We start from the raw sequence: 19,769 nt of genomic DNA, 5'->3' as shown, positions 1-19,769 counted from the left end.
TGGCCATACTCTTCTGCTGGAGAGGAGAGCTGTGTGCCATGCACCTTGGCTTCCACCTTTATAACTCCCGTGTGACATTTTGTCCTTCGCCTCAGGCAGCAGAATGTGTTGGACCGGCCTTGTCCTCACCATTACCACATTAACTCCCACACCCTTTTTTTCATGTGTCGGCCAAAAGGTGTGCTGATTTGTTGCTTTCAGCGGCATGCCAGTTGCCTACTGTTTACTTGCGGCGAGAAAGCAGCCAGTCTCCTTTCTCAAAAACTGTCAGGTGTGTGTGGGGGGGGTGCTTACTACTGTATGCTTCCACACGCTGAAAGAATATTGGAGAAAAGCAGGGAACAGATAAATTGCAAATGAGGCATTTGCAGAGCTTGCTACCACATGCAGTGCAAGAGAAAAGGGTGGGGGGAGCTGAACGCCTCTCTCCCTTTAGTGGTTGGTGTCAGGAGTTTATGGGCCTAGGACTGGGAGCATTGGTTCTGGATGTGACTGCCCCATGTGATGAGCCGCAGAATGTCAATGTGTGCGGCGAGATCAAACGTGGGAGAAGGGTGTGGCATCCATATATCCTGTCACTTTCATTTCCAGTGGTACATCAATCTTCCTTTACTCCACTGGTGAATGTAAAGGTAAAGGGACCCCTGACCATTAGGTCCAGTCGTGGCCGACTCTGGGGTTGCGGCACTCATCTCACTTTATTGGCCGAGGGAGCCGGCGTACAGCTTCCGGGTCACGTGGCCAGCATGACTAAGCCACTTCTGGCGAACCTGAGCAGCGCTCGGAAACGCCGTTTACCTTCCCGCCAGAGGGGTACCTATTAATCTACGTGCACTTTGACATGCTTTCGAACTGCTAGGTTGGCAGGAGCAGGGACCGAGCAACGGGAGCTCGCCCCATTGTGGGGATTCGAACCGCTGACCTTCTGATTGGCAAGTCCTAGGCTCTGTGGTTTAGCCCACAGCGCCACCAGCATCCCACTGGTGAATGTACTTCATGGTTAAAGGTAAACACATTCATAGCAGATGCACATCAAACCCTAGCAAAAGATCCTAAACCACTTGGGAATGTGTGTAGGAATACATGCGAGTGCTGATCATGCATGTGGGTTTAGATGCACACCTTATAACATTTGTTCGCAAGTACAGTGGTACCTCGGGTTACAGATGCTTCAGATTACAGATGCTTCAGGTTACAGACTCTGCTAACCCAGAAATAGTACCTTGGGTTAAGAACTTTGCTTCAGGATGAGAACAGAAATCGTGCGGCGGCAACGGGAGACCCCATTAGCTAAAGTGGTACCTCAGGTTAAGAACAGTTTCAGGTTAAGAACGGACCTCCAGAACGAATTAAGTTCTTAACCCGAGGTACCACTGTAGCAGAGATCTATGGAATTAATATGCAGCTGATGTATAGCGGCTAAGCTGGAAAATCCCTGGTTCAAATCTCAATATAGACATTGAATCCCGTGGCGTTGGACAAGCATACACATGCATAATATGAGAAGCAAAATTAACTTCCTAAGTTCCCTCTCATTACAATACCCTTTTGAGAAGCAACTACCCAAGCGGTTATTATTATGCACAGTCGTTTTATAGAAATTAGAACAGCTTTCACCAATCTCGTGCCCAAAAAATGTTCTGGTCTTCTGCTTCCATCAGGGCTCTGGATGGTTTTAAAAAAGGTCTATTTGGGGCTGATGGAAGTTGTCCACAACAGTTGGACGTCACCAGGCTGAGGAAGACTGGTCTAAATGGTATCACCTCAGAAATTGCTTCCATTGTTGGGTAAATGTTATTTTGTCACCAAGCAGGCCCTGAATCCAAATTGCTGGCCAGCTGTGATCCTTACCTTAGGGAGAGTGGTTTTGTAAATGCTCAGACCCCTATAGACTATTGTTATTTTCAGGTGGGATTCATTCACCTACCAGCAAGTTCAGTTTGTGCAGTTATAGTTGATTGGGAGGTCTGGTCCAGCACACCTGCTTCCCCAAAAGATCAAACATTTTTGCAAAGAGGAAAGTGAAATGGAAAATCCATTGGGAAGCATGGGATCATATTTGCTTTGAGGCAACACCATCGAATATCTCCACAAACAAATCAGAATGAATTCTCGTTAAATAGCCAATGCTATCTAATTCCCTGCAAACAAATCAATAATCAATAATACTCAATAATCAGGTTGCTTGGAAGCATGCCCTGCAGGGGTTGAATAAAATATTGTGGGGGCCCAGGAAAGCTCTGACCCACAATATCACATGACACCGTGTGCACATGCCATTTGAATGGGAATGCCCATAAACATTTGGGGGACCCAGCCCCCTCAGATATTTTATTGTGGGGGCCAAAGCCCCCACATCCCCTAGGAGGTGGCTCCTATGACCCCCAGTGTCATTCGTCTCTCTCTTGCTTACCCACAACATTTTGAATTCCTTCCAATTTTAAAGTGCCGCATGAGAAAGGAACCTTCTCCTGCCCTGATTCCACCCTCTTACATTCCTAATGGTCTGTCCATCTGGGTCAGTCCAACACATAGCTGTCAACTTACAGATTTGAAAATAAGGGACCAGCAGCCTCGAAAATAAGGGATCAGCAGCCAAAATAAGGGATTTTAGTCAACCAGGAGCTAAACGAAGCCTCAAGCGGTGGTTCCCACAGCGCAGCAACCCGGCAAAGGGGATGCAGCAAGGAAAACCACCGTCACCTCTCCACTGGGAAGCGCTGAGCAAAGGCAAGTCCCCAGGCAACACGACCGATTTGATCGGCATAAGTTCTTAGACTCCTTATTGGGTGAGCAACACAGCCAAGCAACACAGTTGGAGCCTCCCTCCTCCCTGGCCAGCAGGGAGGGAGGGAGAGGAGCTGCTTCCTTTGAAACCTGGGAAATTTAAGGGGCGTCATCAATCTGGGACAGCAGCGGGAAACGGTGCTGGGATAAGGGAGTTTCCCGCCAAATAAGGGACGGTTGACAGTTTTGGTCCAACATCCCTAATATTAAATAACCACCAATGGACAAATCTTCACACAGCCACCTTTCTAGAAGGCTGCAGTTCTGTGTACCCACTTTCCAGGGAGTCAGCCTCAATGGAATTTGCTTCTTACAAGATTGCACTGTATAAAAACATTTGTTCAGTTGGCCATCACAAAATATCACATGTATATATCGTTGAAACAATGGCTTGAACAGAAACATCCATTAAAACCCCTTGCACTCAAGAAAGCAAGCCTAAAATGTGGAAATAAATGCTGGGTTGCTGAACTGAGCATTCACTGATCAAGGTGCTAGCATTGGTGCAAAGCCCTGTACAGCTTGGGACCAGGATACCTAATAAATTGCCTCATCCCCTACCTACAGTTTTCTGTGGTTTTATAGTATGTATTTATTCATATTAATATTTGCATTTTTAATGTGTTGTAAGTCACTTGGAGACCTTTGGGGGGGGAAGCAGCTAGCAAGTCTAGATGATGATGGAAATAATAATAATAATAATAATAATAATAATGACATTTGGTCCCATATTGCACCTACTGAAGCACTTTGCAGGATCATATTCCTGCAAATCAGCCAAGCGAGGAATATTTCTGATGTTATTCTGAGCCCTGGAATCTAGGGCGTGTGCAAGTGGGTGGGAACCAGACAATCATGAGGATAAGATCTCTAGACAAAGTTTGTTGGAATATCGGTCTTTAGGGAAGCTGCTGAGCTCATACTTTGCTTTTGCTACGCATTTCCCTGCTGCTTATGCAACCACAAAGGGCTACACACTGAGACTAGCCTTGTGTGCACTAGAAAACATTATGCCGTGCTTTAAGTTTAAAAGGCATGTTCAGTGGGTTTCTAGGAAACGGGAATTTTAAGGACCGAAAGCTCCCAATGTTTTTATTGGCAGAAGCCTTAAAGCTGACTTGTGCAAAAGTGTTTGGAGGGTGTGCCTGCACGAGTATTTGCTCAAGGTTTCCAGCTTCTCCACCTTTGCTGTAAAGACCATGCTGCTATCCATGGACTTTGGACAACATTTTTCTGAGACTTGAAAATGTGAAAGCCGCTGTTGCATATTTATCTTACTTATGGAACTATTTGTATACTGCCCTCTTGCAAACATCAGGCTGGTGTACAACAGCAGCAGCAGCAGCAACAGAAATCTTTAAAAGCAATACAGAACAATAATTAAAATGACTGGCCACTAAAAAATTTTTGAACAACTACCTAGACCTGTTGCCATTAATAATAATAATAATAAATAAGTCTTTAGGAGATGCCTGAAAGTCAAAAGTGGGTATGGGCTGTATCCAACATTCGTCATTATCATAGTAGACCTATTGAAATTAATCAAAATTATTTCCATGCTGGCTATGGAGCATAGGCTATGGAGCTTGCAAGAAGGCTGGTGGAGAAGGGGCATGCAATGATCTCCTGGTCATCTATGTGAGAATGTTCAGGGTGGAAAGTGAAAGACTTCTGGGAAATGATTTATAACGAAATGAAAAAAATGTTGAAATATACATTTGTTAAAAAACCAGAAGCCTTTCTACTGGGTATTGTAGGTACAGAAAATCATAAAAATGATTTTTTTAAAAACTGTTTTTATATGTGACGACTGCAAGGACTCTATTAGCCCAAAGATAGAAGCAAGAAGAAATACCAGCTAAAGAAGAGTGGCAAGAGAAACTGATGAACTATGCTGGGATGGCGAGTCTAACTGGGAAAATTCGGAATCAGCAGGACCAGACTTTCCTAAGCGAATGGAAGAGGTTTACAATATATTTGGAAATGTAATCAATTAACATCATTTGTAGGGTTAAAAGAAGTTTTGTAAGGAGTATTATATAGATTCTTGTGAAGAGAATTAAGAATAGTTGCATTTAAGATTTGAATTTATAGCAATAATTATAGTAACAAAATGCACAATTAGAAAAGATTTTAGAAAACCATTAGTCGAGGTTGAAGGAAGACCTAGGTTGTGATAGCCAAAAAATTTGAAATGATGTTTAAAAGGATGATATGCTGGAAAATATGTGTAAAAACTAATAAAAAATTATACATGAGAATGTTCAGGGTGGCAGGAGAGGATATATTGTTTGTTAATATCCTTCCTAACTTGTGCTAGCAAGTTCCTTTACTTAACAGAGTTACATTCCCCTTTTAAACGCACAGCGGATAACTGGTTGCAGGCCTGTGTAAGCCTCTCACTATTCAGTGTATCTCTGATTGAATTGTACATTCCTGGTAAGTTCCCTTGAATCCCTCTTAAAAGAATAAAGACACCACAATCTTATTCAAAGTCAATAAAAGAAGTTTACTCACATCAGTTCACAGTTGGACTCCTGAAGGCAGACTTAGTTACAGATGTGTACATGTGGATCTACCCCATATGGGGGAATAATCCCAGTGCTTCTGCTAGCTGAGAGCTAGCAGAGCAGTCCTAGCAAAAAGCTGGTCGAAGGTAGAAGGAAGTCAAAAAGAGAGAGGTGTGCTGTGTGACTCGTCCTTTTGTTACCTGGACAGGTTAGGTCATGCCCACCTTCGATCACATGCAAAGGAAGGATGCTCCAGCCAGGAGGAACAGGAAGTTTCGACTGGCTGGACCAAACATTCCCTTGAATGTCTTCTCTAGCTTTACAAGGAATGTTGTACTTGACTGCCTCTCATGGATCACATCCCACAATCTATGGCTACCAGTTAAATTGTTATCTATAAAGCTGGACCAGTATGATAGATGCGACAACATCTGGAGGGCCACAGGCTCCCCATGCCTGATCTGTACTCACTGGCAGCAAGTCTCCAGTGCGTCACACAAGGGACATTCTCTCCTCTATGTGGAGAAGCCAGGGATTGAACCAGGAACCTTCTAGCCTTAGTAGACAACAAGCTTAACATGAGTCAACAGTGTGATATAGCAGCTGCCTTGCACTTGATGACCCTTGGGGTCCCTTCCAACTTTAGGATTATGTGTACAGAAAGGACTCTACAATATATAATTTGCAGTGACCAGAGGGCCCCTCAGTGGCCAAGAGCAATTTAGTTCTTCATCTAGACCAGTGTTCCCCAAATTTGGGTCTCTAGCTGATGTTGCTAGAGACCCCAACCAGCATGGTCAATAGGGAGGGATGCTGGGACTTGTAGTTCTGAAACATCTGGAGGGCCATAGGTTCACAGCCCCTAATCTAGATGTGTCTTATTTTCCTTGGTCATTGTGTCCCACCATTGCCAAGGAGTTTGCATCCAAAATGGGCTGCATAAGAAAAGAGGGTCTGGGGAGAAGGGTTGTGGGCCAGCGATAGATGACCTGCTTTGCATGGCATCTCCAGATAGGGCTGGGAAAGAGCCTTGCCCAAAGCCCTAGAGATCTGCTGCCAGCCAGAGCAAACGCTACTGTGCTAGACAGACCAGTAGTCAGAACTCTGTATCAAACGGCTTCCTGTGAAAGTAGTAGGCACGATTTAGAAAACCCTCTAGCCCCAAACAAATGTTTTTGGCAGTGGTAAAAAAAGCTAATGCTATTCTAGACTGCATCAACAGAAGTATAGTGTCCAGATCAAAGGAACCAATAGTACCATTCTATTCTGCCTTGGTCAGACCACACCTGGAGTACTGTGTCCAGTTCTGGGTGCCACAATTTAAGAAGGATATTGATAAGCTGGGATGTGTCCAGAGGAGGGTGACCAAGATGATCAAGGGCATGGAAACCAAGCCTTGTGAGGAACAGTTGAGGGAGTTGGGTATGTTTAGCCTGGAAAAGAAGAGACTGAGAGGAGATATGATACTCGTCTTCAAATAGGTAAAGAGTTGTTACATGAAAGATTGCGCAAGCTTGTTTTCTCCTGCTCCAGAGGGTTTAGTTACAAGAAAGGAGATTCCGACTAAACATCAGGAAGACCTTTCTGCTGGTAGGAGCTGCTTAACATTGGTGAACTCTCCTTCCTCGGAGGTTTTTAATCAGAGGTTGGATGGTCGTCTGTCTTGGATGCTTTAGTTAAGATTCCTTTTTTTTCCAATTTTTTTTATTGATTTTCCAAAAAAAAAATTAAACAAACAGACAAACATAAATCTCAACTATATTTAAACCAATTTTAGTAATATTGTTAAGTGACTTCCTCGAATCCCCCTAGTTGAATTTCAGTGTGTATCATTATAACAGTTTTCCAAAACCAATTTTCTGATAAAATTAACTTAATCACTTAACATCTTCCTTCCTTCCTTCCTTCCTTCCTTTCTTTCTTTCTTTCTTTCTTAACTTTAAACACATTAATCTCTAACATTACATATTTCATTCCTAAGCCTATCTGACATTTGCAAGTTTTTCCAATTAAGTTATCTTAACGTATTTAAGTCTTTAAATTTCATCCATTCTTCCTGGTACTCCTCCTCCTTCTGGTCGCGGACTCTTCCAGTCGGGTCGGCTAGCTCTGGTTGAGATTCCTGCATTGCAGAGGGTTGGACTAGATGACCCTCGGGGTCCCTTCCAACTCTACTGTTCTATGATTCTATTAAGAAAAACATACACACTCTGTTAGTATTTAGTGATTGATAATTAACTTGCATTAGCTAACACATATGTGTATTGCCAAACATTATTTTCGCAGGACCTCAAGGCTATGTTGTTCAGAAATGCCTTTGCGTCAATTGACCCCCTACTGAAGTCAGCGAAGTTCAATTTCACTAGCAGAATAATTGCAGTCTCTCTCCAGGGATTGAGATACTTGACAAGTGGGGGTCAAAAGGAAGTACGTGGAATGGCCGGATGAGTATTATTATTATTACAGGAAGAATAATAACAAAATGATGGAAATCCACTTGTTAAGGTTGTAATCCTGAACCTAACGACTTAACTGTATTTTACTATGCATAAGCGATGGGAAGACTGAGTTCATAATGGGAAAACTGTGTGAGTTCCTTAAGCTGAAATCAAATAACCTATTAACCCAAGTTCGTGAACTCTGGCGCTCAGTGCCTGGGAGAAACAGCTATCCCCTCCACAAATTCTCCTGATATAGTAAAAGGGCAGTTAAGAAGCTGGGCAGGCTCCCACTCGCTCTGGTAAGATTTGAAGAAAGGATGGGAGATAGGGTTAAACCACAGAGCCTAGGGCTTGCCAATCAGAAGGTCGGTGGTTCGAATCCCCGCGACGGGGGGAGCCCCCGTTGCTCGGTCCATGCTCCTGCCAACCTAGCAGTTCGAAAGCTCGTCAAAGTGCAGGTAGATAAATAGGTACCCCTCCGGCGGGAAGGTAAACGGCGTTTCCGTGCGCTGCTCTGACTCGCCAGAAGCGGCTTAGTCATGCTGGCCACATGACCCAGAAGCTGTACGCCGGCTCCCTCGGCCAGTAAAGCGAGATGAGCGCCGCAACCCCAGAGTCGTCTGCGACTGGACCTAACGGTCAGGGGTCCCTTTACCTTTACCTTTTATTCACACCTGAAAAACAATGCAACATCCATTAAAAAACAAAAACAAAAAGGGGAAAGTGCATACAGCTTTCAAAATAGTTCAAATACAAACAACAACCACCGTGTGAGATCTTGCCTGTCTGTCACAGACACAAAATCTTCCAAACTGCTGAAAATCAACTTTAGAAGCATGTGAAATAAAGCTCCACCAGGGGGTGTACAAGGTCCGATCTGTTCTAAATTGTATAATTGTAGGGCTTCAGGGCTGGGGGAAACAGGGCTGCATAGATTCCACAAGGATCCTGAGAGTTCCTGCTTTTGTATGTTTATTTGTTGGCTTAAAAAGAGTAGCAGGGAGAGAAGAAAGCCCTCAGTGTCAACGAATCATCCTGTGTCTGTGGGGAGTCTGCCACAGCCTTCCAGAATTTCTTATGATCTTTCGTTAGGATGGCTGAAAGTAGCGTATGGCAGCATGCCTGATTATATCTTGTCCGGCTGAGCTGGATAGTTTCCCTGAGTTGTCGGGATCTGAAGAAGTAAATGTCAGGCAATCAAGAGCTGCCCGTCTCTCTGAACTCCTGATAGATTCTCCTAACCTCAGTTTTAATTGCTATGGTTTCTTTGTCAGTCCAATCGCCAATCCCTCTCATCTTAGGTGGCCTAAACGGGTGCAAATGGGACAGTTTCGTTATATAAATATCAATAAATTCCTCAAACCAAGTGGCTCCAACATCAGGGGAAAGTTCACCTTTCTCTACCCAAGGACAAATGGATCACACAACCAGAATTCACCAAACTTTGGAAAAGAGATAGTTTATGCTCGTTAACTCGATTCCTGAGGGGACGGATTAATTGACTGTTCTGTCTTCCTCGATGGAAAGACAAATTTACAATGTAGAGGGATATGGTCACTGAGCATAGGATCACCGATGTAAAACTCAGCCACTTAGGGCATCATTTTAGTGGGTATCAGAATATAATCCACCACACTATTTCCCTGCGGGGAGATAAAGGTGAAATTCCCAGAGCCTTCCCAATCAGTTAGCCCATTGAGCCATGTCAGGGCCCTAGTAGTGGTCAGCTTAGTGAGTCGCAGACCAGCCAGATTAATTACTGGATTCCGCGATCTATGTTCCCAAAAACAGAAGTCTGGGAGAACGGGCTGTGTATAATGCAAGCTTTTGGTTTCATCAAATGAAGCTCTATGGATTCTGACCATCTTAGGCTGTTAGCTATTTCTGCTAGAAATAAGCAAAAAGTACCGTAATCACAGGTTGATCAATTGCAAGGATTCGGAGGAGAATCATTAAATTTATTTTCACTTTGCCTTCTTCAGTATGGAAAAGAAAGAGTGATGTGGAAGAGATACATAATTTCTGTTTCTGCATCTAAATTATGCAGATTTTCGTCAAGCTGTCAAGACAATAGCAAACAGCTCCACCTGGTGGCTTGGCTTTGCCTGATTTTTATTTTTTTTAACTTGCGCTGCATTGCTTAATTGTTTCTTATCTAGAAAACTATTGTTATGTGCACCCCAATCTCTGAACGGTGAGAGATTTCAGGGGTACCAGTGCATGCCTTGGGTATGAAGGTCACTGGAGACTGTGGTGTCTTTGTGATATTTGGTTTTATTTACACACAGATGTAAGCTGAGTTTAAGATGGAAGGGCTCACAGCATTATCCCTCCCTCAGATGCTGGTTACCTGTTAGGTCTGTGGATGTGTAGGCGGGTGGATATTATCTGATGCCATAGCACTGAATTCTCACAAAGAGCGTAATCATGTGTTTCTGTCTTTTCTACTTCCAATTACCAACCCAACCATCCTTTGTTGCACACACACAAACACACACCTTGATGACCTCACGTCCAGGTAAGCCCTTCCTCACTCAGCCTCCAGCTTTTTACTTTTCATGGAACACTTTGGCCCAAGCAATCTCCTAAACACGGAAAGTTGGTCCAGGGATTAGGAGTGGGGCATTCAGTTTAAACTTCCCAAGCCTTGATTAAATTCTAACAGCCGCGGTAACCTTGGAATTTAGGGGAGTCTGACACCCACAATCTCATAACAGTATTATTATTATTATTATTATTATTATTATTATTATTATTATATCCTGCCCTTTCTGCCAAAAGAGCCCAGGGTGGCAAGCACATCCATAATAAAACCTTTTTAAAAGCACTCAATTTAGGATTGCCATGACAACGTCTTTCAGCCATCAAATGCCTAGGTAGACAGGATTTATTTACATTAACTATCCTGAAAGCCAATGAAGGAAGATACACCTCACCAAGGTAGGCATTCCACAAATGCAGAACTGCCAGTGTAAAAATGGTTTATTTCCTCTCTCTGCCCATCAGTATGCAAAGGGTATCACTCTTCAAAAGGCAGTACAGAAAACTGTGCAGCCCTCCAGGAATGGTAAAGTGAACTGGGTGGTTCAAAAGGCAGAGCCTTTTCTGTGGTAGTGCCCTATGGAATTCTCTCCCCAGGCACTTTCCTCTGATGCCAATGTTGTCAGATTCAAAATATCCTTTCTTCCAAAGCAAATAATGGCAAATAATAAAAACCTGTTATATTTTAACTGCTGTTTACTGTTGCTGCTCTGTGTTTGTTTTTAGGTCACATTAGGTCAGTTCTAATGTGTGTTTTTGCATTGTTTAAATTTGTTTCAAATAAATAATAAGCCAAACCACAAGCCAATTCTGGAGGAAAGGCAGAATAGAATTTTTAAAATGTAAGTAAGCCCGTCAGTAATGCTGGTTAATTGCTTGAGCACCTGTGCTAGCACACTTTACAGAATAAAAGAAATCCACCAATACTGGGTCTGTCTTGCTTTTAAATGGCAGGATTTCTAAGCCTTTAACTGGTATGTGGACAAGCAGAAATTTAAGAGGTGAAACTTTCCCTCAGCATGGCTACATCTCCATGTGGCAGGGAGAGGTCATGGAAGGAGGGAAAAGGAAAAGCAAGGTTTAATTATATTGTAAGCTGCCTTGAGCATGGTTTTTACTTGGGGGAGATGGCATACAAATAAAATGATTGACTGCTGTCAGGAAAGGCATTACGTATAGAATTTATGCTGTGATGTTACCAAAGACACAGAAAGTCAGAGGAAAAACAAAATTTCAGCCTTGGTGTCACCAGCAGAATATTCTATTCCAAGAAGAGAAAGGTATTAAAACTGGAAATCAGATATGAAGAGACAATTAAAAACTGAGGCTATTTGGAAACAGACCTCAATGATCTGATAGGACTGAATTTGCATTGGACTAAAATAGCAGCACCATGGCATTTATGCTAATATTGTTCAGCATAAGTGATTTGAAAAAAAGCTTTTCCTTGCATATAGACGCATATCATTTGGTTATGACCAAACCATGTTTGGTTATTTTTAACTGAATGTTAAGAATTTTTTAAACTGAATTGTTTTGACTATATTTTGATTTGTATGCACCTTTGAGTTGGATTTTTTCGCAGAGTATGAATGTCAAAATATTTCTATTTCTCTCTCTCTCTCTCTCTCTCTCTCTCTCTCCTGGCGTGTCCGTTTTATCTGTTCTATAGGACTTTATGAACGGTGCCTGGGCGCCTTCTTCGTTCCACGCACAGCTGTGCAATTCCTTCCCGCTCCCTTAACTGTCGAACTCGCGTTTGCGGCGTCTTCTCGCGAGACCCGGAAGCGGCACGAAGGCTTCCCAGAATCCTTCGCCCTTCCTTTTCCCCGGCGGTGGCTGTGGCTGTAAGGTGAGTTTGATGGCGGCAGCTTTGGGCCTTGGCTGGTATCCGCCGCCGCGGGCCTCCATCCCTGCCCGGGCCCCCAGAAGCCCTCCTTAGATGGAGAAGGGAGGCCAATAGCTGTTCGCCCGCCACGGTATTTCCGTTCTTTGGGGCGGGGAAGATTGCAATTCGGGCGCCCGGAGAAGTCCGGGGTAGGGGCGGTAGGGGGAAAAATGGCCTCTGCAAGCGGCTGGCGATTCTGAAAACCCCGGATGTGGAAGCTCTGCCTTTGGAAATGCAAGTGGGCCGTGGGAGGAACAGATGGGGAGGGAATCAGTTTTATAGGTTTTCTGCAGGTAGGCCTCGTCTTTTCGACTCATGGGTTAAGTGGGAAGGCAAGATGAATTCAGGGATTTAAAAAATAAGAATTTCATAAGTTGTATGTCTTTGTTTCTTAATTTCATACTTTTACATGGCCTTGTATGCACTGCTGTTTTTGGTGCATTGTGACTTGCTGTTATTTTTTCTTGATTATAGCTTATTGTAATTGCTACGGGTGATTTTCTGCTGTATTATTTGCTGGTGCTCAATTTCATTGTGTACTGTTGTATTCCAATGGGTTATTGAATACGACTTTATATGATGCAAGTTGTTTTACGTTACGGCTTTTTTTTGGTATTGGATCGGATTGTTACAAGGTGCGTGGGTTCTGCTGTAGACTGTGCTGTTTCTTCAGCTTGTAAACTGCCCTGAGTATAGTAATGTAGAAAGGCAATATACAAATTAAAAGTGAAATGAAAGTTGGGATTCTCCTCTTTGCCAGCCTGAAAGAAAAAAAGAGCAAGTGTTGCAGATTCATAGGGGAACCACTCTCCCCCCCCCCCCCCCGTGTTTGGGAGGCCACATGGTTGCTTCAAATATGGATGGGCATGTTTTTGAAGGGGTGGTACTGTGGGCTTCTGAAATGCAGCAGGGCCTTTTGCAGTGCAATCCAGGAACACCATACTTATGTGTAATTTGTCACTGCTTTTGGTGGTGGAGGAAGGCAGGGGAGGATTGTTACTATTTGGGCACCAAGAGAAAGGATTGCAAGCCATCAAGTGTTGTGCTTTATAGTGGGATTGTGCATTTGTTATGTATGTACTTGAAATGGGGCACAATCACTCTTACAGGGCAATAGTATCTCCTTACCTTCTAATAGCACATTATCTTATTTTAATTACACTATAGGGTGGCAAATAGCAGGGGGGAAATGAACCTCGAATGTGTATGTATTGCAAAAAGGTGGTTAAGTGGTACATAGTTTGAAAATATTGTTGTAAAAATGGAGGCTGCACTGATGACTATCTTAGGACACCTTTGGATTAAATTATGAAAATAATCACATTCTTCTGAGCAGCTTTTTTCTAACCAGCAATTTGGAGAGTGTGTGTAATTTATGGCTACAATACTGAAAGATATATTTATTTTCCCCCCTCTAGGTAAGCTCTGAAAATGGTCCGCTACTCACTTGATCCGGAGAACCCCACAAAATGTAAGTATTTTTCCTATGGTACGTGCCTCATACTTCAGTGATTACCAAAACTTTCAAAATTATCATTTTTTTATCCCTTCTCCCCACAGCATGCAAGTCAAGGGGGTCCAACCTTCGTGTTCATTTTAAGGTATGTGAAATCTTACTTTGACCCCCCCCCCAAAATAAAAAAGGAGTGGATGTGGAGTGGACAACACTAATTTGATGGAAACAGAATTCATAGATTATGGTGCTTAATCACAAGATCGTCACATCAGATTTTCTAAACATCACCTGGTCATATACACTTTATTGTAAAGCTTGTTGTGCTGCACAAAACAAGTTGTCATTCTCTACCCAACATCCCTCTTTCAAGAATTTGTGGTAATGGGGACTGTACTGGCTACTGTGTTGCCTAGGTACTCAAACTAGCAAGCCACCCTTCCTGGTTCAAAACTAGTGAGGAACAGGGGAATAATAGGCACAGGGTCCTAGTGACTACAATTTTGGGGTTGGCTGCCAAGGCTAGTCAAATCTCTCTCTCTCTCTCTCTCTCTCTCTCTGATTTTTAACTGAGTTTTAAACAGAACAGTAAAGCGCTAATAAATCCTGAAACAACAACAAGGTAGCACAAGATTATATAATATATATCAGAAGAATGAAGAGATTACACTTGGTATAGACTCTGTCTTGCGTTGCTTTGGTCAGTAGGTAGAAGGCAGTTCACTTTTGTCAGCTTTCTGTAATGTCAAATCTTGCAAAGAGGAGAGCATGATGTTACATTAGAATTTTTTTCTGGAGTTCTGTAACACACACACACACCCAGCAAATGAATTTTCCATGGTATATAATGTCATAAATAATATCCAGATAGCTCTTTTAAATAAATCTTGTCTTGATCAGATGGCCTGTTAAGAACATCTGAACAATTAGTACGAAATTCTGATACCATCAAAGGGGATTGATGTTTGTTTCAGGGGTGGTGAAATTAATGTAACTGCAGTGATGACCAACTTAGGACACCTTTGGATTCATAATGAAAACAACTAAGTGGCTCTGAGCAGTTACTTCCCTAGTTAAGCTAGAGTTACTATGCAGGCGTAGACTCTTATTATACAAACAGTGGCTTGGAGCTATGTCTTAAGTAAATGGCACCATAGTTACAGCCTACATACCTAATGGGAAAATAGCCAATAATGCAATTATTATTTCACCCCTTTAGAACACACGTGAGACTGCCCAGGCTATCAAGGGCATGCACATCCGAAAAGCTACCAAGTACTTGAAGGATGTGACCCTAAAGAAGCAGTGTGTTCCCTTCCGTCGTTACAATGGTGGCGTTGGCAGATGTGCCCAGGTATGGATGGATTTGGAGAAAACTGTTAGCAATTTGAGGAAAACTTTTTGAAAGGCAGTAATTTCATTCAGTAGCGTTTGAGGATATCTGTTGTACAAATAATATCTTGAACATGAAGGCTGGTGAATATTGATGAACATGCATGGGGAAGTTCATGTGTTAAAAAACTGAAGCCACAATGAGCTGCGAAGAAATTTGTCAGTGACCAGAAAGCGTGTTCTGTACTTGGTACACAGGGATTGTCCCTCTGCTTCAGCAGATCAATTTCGCAGTAACTGGATTGCTAACAGTCACTATGCAAGTCCTTTTGGGGGGCAGAAACTGGAAAATTCTAGGAAAATGGATGTGATACATTACTTGGTGTTTATTGAATCCTTATTTTTCAGTTTGCTATGGGGAATTACATACGAGTGCCTTCAAGTTGTTGGATAGAATCACGTTCTCTTATGCTTGCCTATGGTTGCTGTGATGACTTTCTTAGGACACCTTTGGATTAACCGTGAAAAGAACGTTTGATTCTGAGCAGCCTCCATAACAAATCACGTTTAGCATTTTTCTTCAAAAGTATACTCATACTGAACTCTCATCTTGCAGGCCAAGCAGTGGGGCTGGACACAGGGGCGTTGGCCAAAAAAGAGTGCTGAGTTCCTCCTGCACATGCTTAAAAATGCTGAGAGCAATGCTGAGCTCAAGGTAAAATTTCATGCAGCTTGTCATGTTGGGTTAAGTTTCAGTTCTAGTAAAGGTAAAGGGACCCCTGACCACCAGGTCCAGTCGTGACAGACTCTGGGGTTGCGGCGCTCATCTCGCTTTATTGGCCAAGGGAGCTGGCATACAGCTTCCAAGTCATGTGGCCAGCATGACTAAGCCGCTTCTGGTGAACCAGAGCAGCGCACGGAAACGCCGTTTACCTTCCCGCTGGAGCGGTACCTATTTATCTACTTGCACTTTGACGTGCTTTCGAACTGCTAGGTTGGAAGGAGCAGGGACCGAGCAACGGGAGCTCACCCCGTCGCGGGGATTCAAACCGCCAACCTTCTGATCGGCAAGTCCTAGGCTCTGTGGTTTAACCCACAGTGCTGCTCGCGTCCCTTATCAGTTCTAGTAGTAATCCAAATTTTGAAAAGGAAAAACACACCTTTGGTTCAGTGGAGTTGGTAATGAGGATATGAAGTAGTATTTGGTAAGAGACTTGGGATTTACAGGAGGATTGTTGAAGGCAAAAGATTGGGTTCTTGGGTACAGTGTAATGTAACAGACTTTGGTGGCAGTGATGACTATCTTAGGACACCTTTGGAATAACCGTGAAACAAACACAAGATTCTGAGCCACTGTAATTACTGGTATTGCTAGTTGACTTTTCAGGTGTGGTTTAGGAAAGTTAGTGATTCACTTTGAACTAGGTAAACCTATTTTGTTATGGGGTCGTAATGAGAACTTTTTATTTTCCCCCACCCGCAGGGTCTGGATGTAGACTCTCTGGTAATTGAGCACATTCAGGTTAACAAAGCTCCCAAAATGCGCAGGCGAACCTACAGGGCTCATGGTCGCATTAACCCCTACATGAGTTCTCCTTGCCACATTGAGATGATCCTCACAGAGAAGGAGCAAATTGTCCCTAAGCCAGAAGAGGAAGTTGCTCAAAAGAAGAAGGTATGAAACTTTTTAAATAAATAAATGTCTACTCAACTGTACAGATAACCAAAATGACACCAAAATAACTAGAACTTGATTTTAATTTTGGCAAGGTAATTTAAAGAGGGGAAACTGTTTAAAGAAGTGATCAGGGCTGTCCTATACATGTTAACTCAGATGTATTCAGAGGTATAATTTGTGTTTTAGAGTTGCACTCCAATGGTAATTAGGTCAGTTATTTCAAAGCTGTATTTAATACTATTTTCTACAAGTATTTACAAAAGAAAATTCTTGTAGTCAGCAAAACTTTATGTGAAAGTCTGTACAGTGATTGCAAATATTGTAAACTGCTAATATTGTAAGCTGCTATGGAGGATTAAACACAGAAACAAAAAACAGCATATAAGTCTCTTAAATTTAGCTTCTATGTTTATTTTAACTTATTGTCTACCTGTCTATGGGGCTTGAACATAATTATGAAGTCTGTAATGGAAATTGAATGATAGAAGTGTCTTTAATTTTAATGGTCAAGTCAGAGGTAGCCAGTGTTGATGTCTTCCAATTTTTTTGGACTCCCAGCTCCTATCAGCCCCAGCCAGCATGGATAATTGTCTGATGATGGGAGTTGTGGTCCAAAACATCTGGAAGACACAGTGTTTGCTATTGGCTATCTCCTGCATAAGTAGTTGCCCCAAATACTGAGTTTTACCAATGGAAATAATGGTCTGTTATTTGCTTTCTGGTAATTCTTCCTGGAGCTGTGCTCAGTAATAGATAAATACGTTGCAGTGATTCTTACATACAATAATCTCTGGAGTTAAGTTATGGAAAATATACTGTGTGGTAAATGTGTTTTCTAATTGGTTTCAGCATTCAGTGAATGTTTTTGGTCAAGTGATACTGATTTCTTTTGTTTTCTCCCCAGATCTCTCAAAAGAAACTGAAGAAGCAGAAACTGATGGCTCGGGAATAAACATCTATTCAGTTCACAAATAAAAAACAAAATTTTAAGTTAACTGCACATGCTTTTTTATTTATTGTTTTTATTTGCAAATTTAACAAGCAGGAATATTATTTTCTTTATTATATTTTAATAATGATTAGGATTATGATAAAACCCCACCACCACCTCACACTAAGGATACAATAACCACCAATACATCCATCTAAAGTTAAGCATGCAGGTTAATGTAAGTCTTCCAGATGTCCAAATAGGTATATTTTGCTTGAAAAATACTATTCTGAGTGATTATTATCAATGGCTTCTCTGTCACATAATATATGTTATTTCTCCCATTTGTTCATTAAACCTGGGTTGAAAGTCAAGCGTGGCTGCTTGCTGTTTAGAAACTGAATACAGTTTCATTTTGTCCTGGTTCTTTGCCCATCATCATAGCCACAAATGAACACTTTTGGTAGTATTGATTCAGTCAGTTAATTCTTTGCATGACATACACGGAGAATGTGACTATAAAAGGAGGAGTTTATATACACAAATGTCTTGTTTAAAAGATGAAAGTAAGACAGACTGCTGGTTGTGAAAAAGTGCTGTGTGTTGCTAATGTTGTAAGTTAATAAAAGTTTCACTTAAATTTCTTTAGGACGAAGCCCTAAATGATTACTCCTTTCAATAAGTAACCCTAACCTGAAAGGCTCAGAAATAGTCAAAATTTATACAGCACCATAGGGAGGTGCAGGTAAACAATGAAAAAATAAAAATTTGTTTCAGTTATGGCTCTCTACTCTTGATTAAAGGCTTAAGTTTGCAATAGGATCTAACAAGCAGCACAATCCTACACACACCACCAGCCCCATAAACCAGTTTGGGGGATTTTAGGATGTGGTTTGAGCTGCCTTGATCCAGCATGCTAACAGAGGGAAAGAGTTGATTATGTAAAAGGCAAAAAGCAAGCAATAGGCATGTTTTTTAGGGAAAGGGGTAAAGTTACATTGCATCTTAAGCTTGCTTTATACACTGAGCCCATTGATGGGGCATGGTGTAATATATACACACCACCAAAATTGTGAATAAAATGCACCCAGCTGATAAAAGTGTAGAAAGTGTCTCCTTTCTCCCCTCTGTGCCCCCTATTAATAAGGAACAGTTAGACTTGCTCCAGGTTTTTTTGCTTTTTAGTGACTTAGGTTGGGTTTTGAGGGAAGTTAGGGATGTGGCAATTGGAAGGTACCCCCACAGGGTTTTTTTTAATTAAAAAGTTCTGAATTTTCATTTGACTTTTGTGTCTTTACAACTCATCAAATAGGTTACGTAATTTGTTCCTTACATAAGCTTCAAGCCTCTTTAATAATGTATCCCAAGCTCTCTTTATTTTCCATTTTGCACCAAAGCTGCATCTGCCCTTGTACCATGTATTTCCCAGCCTTTCTCCATGACCAGAAAAGCTGAATTTCTGCAACATCTCTGTTTAAAATAATCTGAAATTGCCAGCTTGTGATTATATAAAAGCTCCTGTGAGCAATGGCTTCCAATATAAAATCATACAATGAAGAGCATGCATATTTCACATACTGTGTCTCTTAAGGATAGGAACTTTAAAGAAAGGCTATCCTAATAAGACAGGTGAACCGCCCTAAGACCTGTAGATATAGAGCAGTATATAAATTCAATAATAAATAAATAAATGCCTATGAAAAATGGCATGTCTTTAGTGGTGACATGACAGGCAGAAAGTCAATGCATGAAATGTTTCCCATTGCTACCGTTTTGTAATGACAAGCTGCATCGGTTGATTATCTCTATTTTGCAACTCAAAAAATTATATCATGCCCGATAACGTCTGATCCTATAGCAGTTTAAAGATTCAGTGATGTGCCTAATTAGATTTTGAACAGAACTCTGTTCTGCAGCATGCCAACTAATAAAACAGCTCTGCTGGAAGAAGTATTACTTGTCATTATTGAGGCAACACAGATTTCATACGAATACAGTCATTCTTTGGGATCGCAGAATTATTATATTATGAAATTTATATACTGCCCTTAATCTTGAGGATCACAGGGTGCTTTACAGTAAAAAACAAAATACATACGTATAATAAACTAAACAATATCCCTCCCCCCCCCCCAGCTTAAAAGGCCATGGAGAAGAGGAATGTTTGCCTGGCTCTCAAAGATATTTAAAACTACAAACTCTGTAAAC

General features: G+C 41.8%; 1 protein-coding gene across 1 annotated transcript; it reads left to right on the top strand.

The window, feature by feature from the left end:
- Positions 1-12,065: 12,065 nt before the first annotated feature.
- RPL17 (ribosomal protein L17) lies at positions 12,066-17,625 on the top strand. The gene is made up of 7 exons (XM_080973773.1): positions 12,066-12,131; positions 13,586-13,638; positions 13,728-13,768; positions 14,840-14,974; positions 15,569-15,667; positions 16,436-16,627; positions 17,535-17,625. The coding sequence occupies exons 2-7, from the start codon at positions 13,599-13,601 to the stop codon at positions 17,580-17,582; spliced, it is 555 nt and encodes a 184-aa protein (XP_080829899.1). The 5' UTR covers positions 12,066-12,131; positions 13,586-13,598; the 3' UTR covers positions 17,583-17,625.
- The last annotated feature ends 2,144 nt before the right edge of the window (positions 17,626-19,769 follow it).

This window comes from Podarcis pityusensis (assembly GCF_964106645.2).
Source record: "Podarcis pityusensis genome assembly, chromosome: 11".
NCBI lineage: Eukaryota > Metazoa > Chordata > Lepidosauria > Squamata > Lacertidae > Podarcis > Podarcis pityusensis.
The sequence above is the reverse complement of the archived record's forward strand: the minus strand, read 5'-3'. Positions and strand labels throughout refer to the sequence as shown.

Coding starts and splice junctions, on each gene's coding strand:
- RPL17 (XM_080973773.1), top strand. CDS start 13,599: ATGGTCCGCTACTCACTTGATCCGGAGAACCCCACAAAAT. Junction 14,975..15,568: donor GCGTTGGCAGATGTGCCCAG/GTATGGATGGAT, acceptor CTCATCTTGCAG/GCCAAGCAGTGGGGCTGGAC. Junction 15,668..16,435: donor AGAGCAATGCTGAGCTCAAG/GTAAAATTTCAT, acceptor CCCCACCCGCAG/GGTCTGGATGTAGACTCTCT.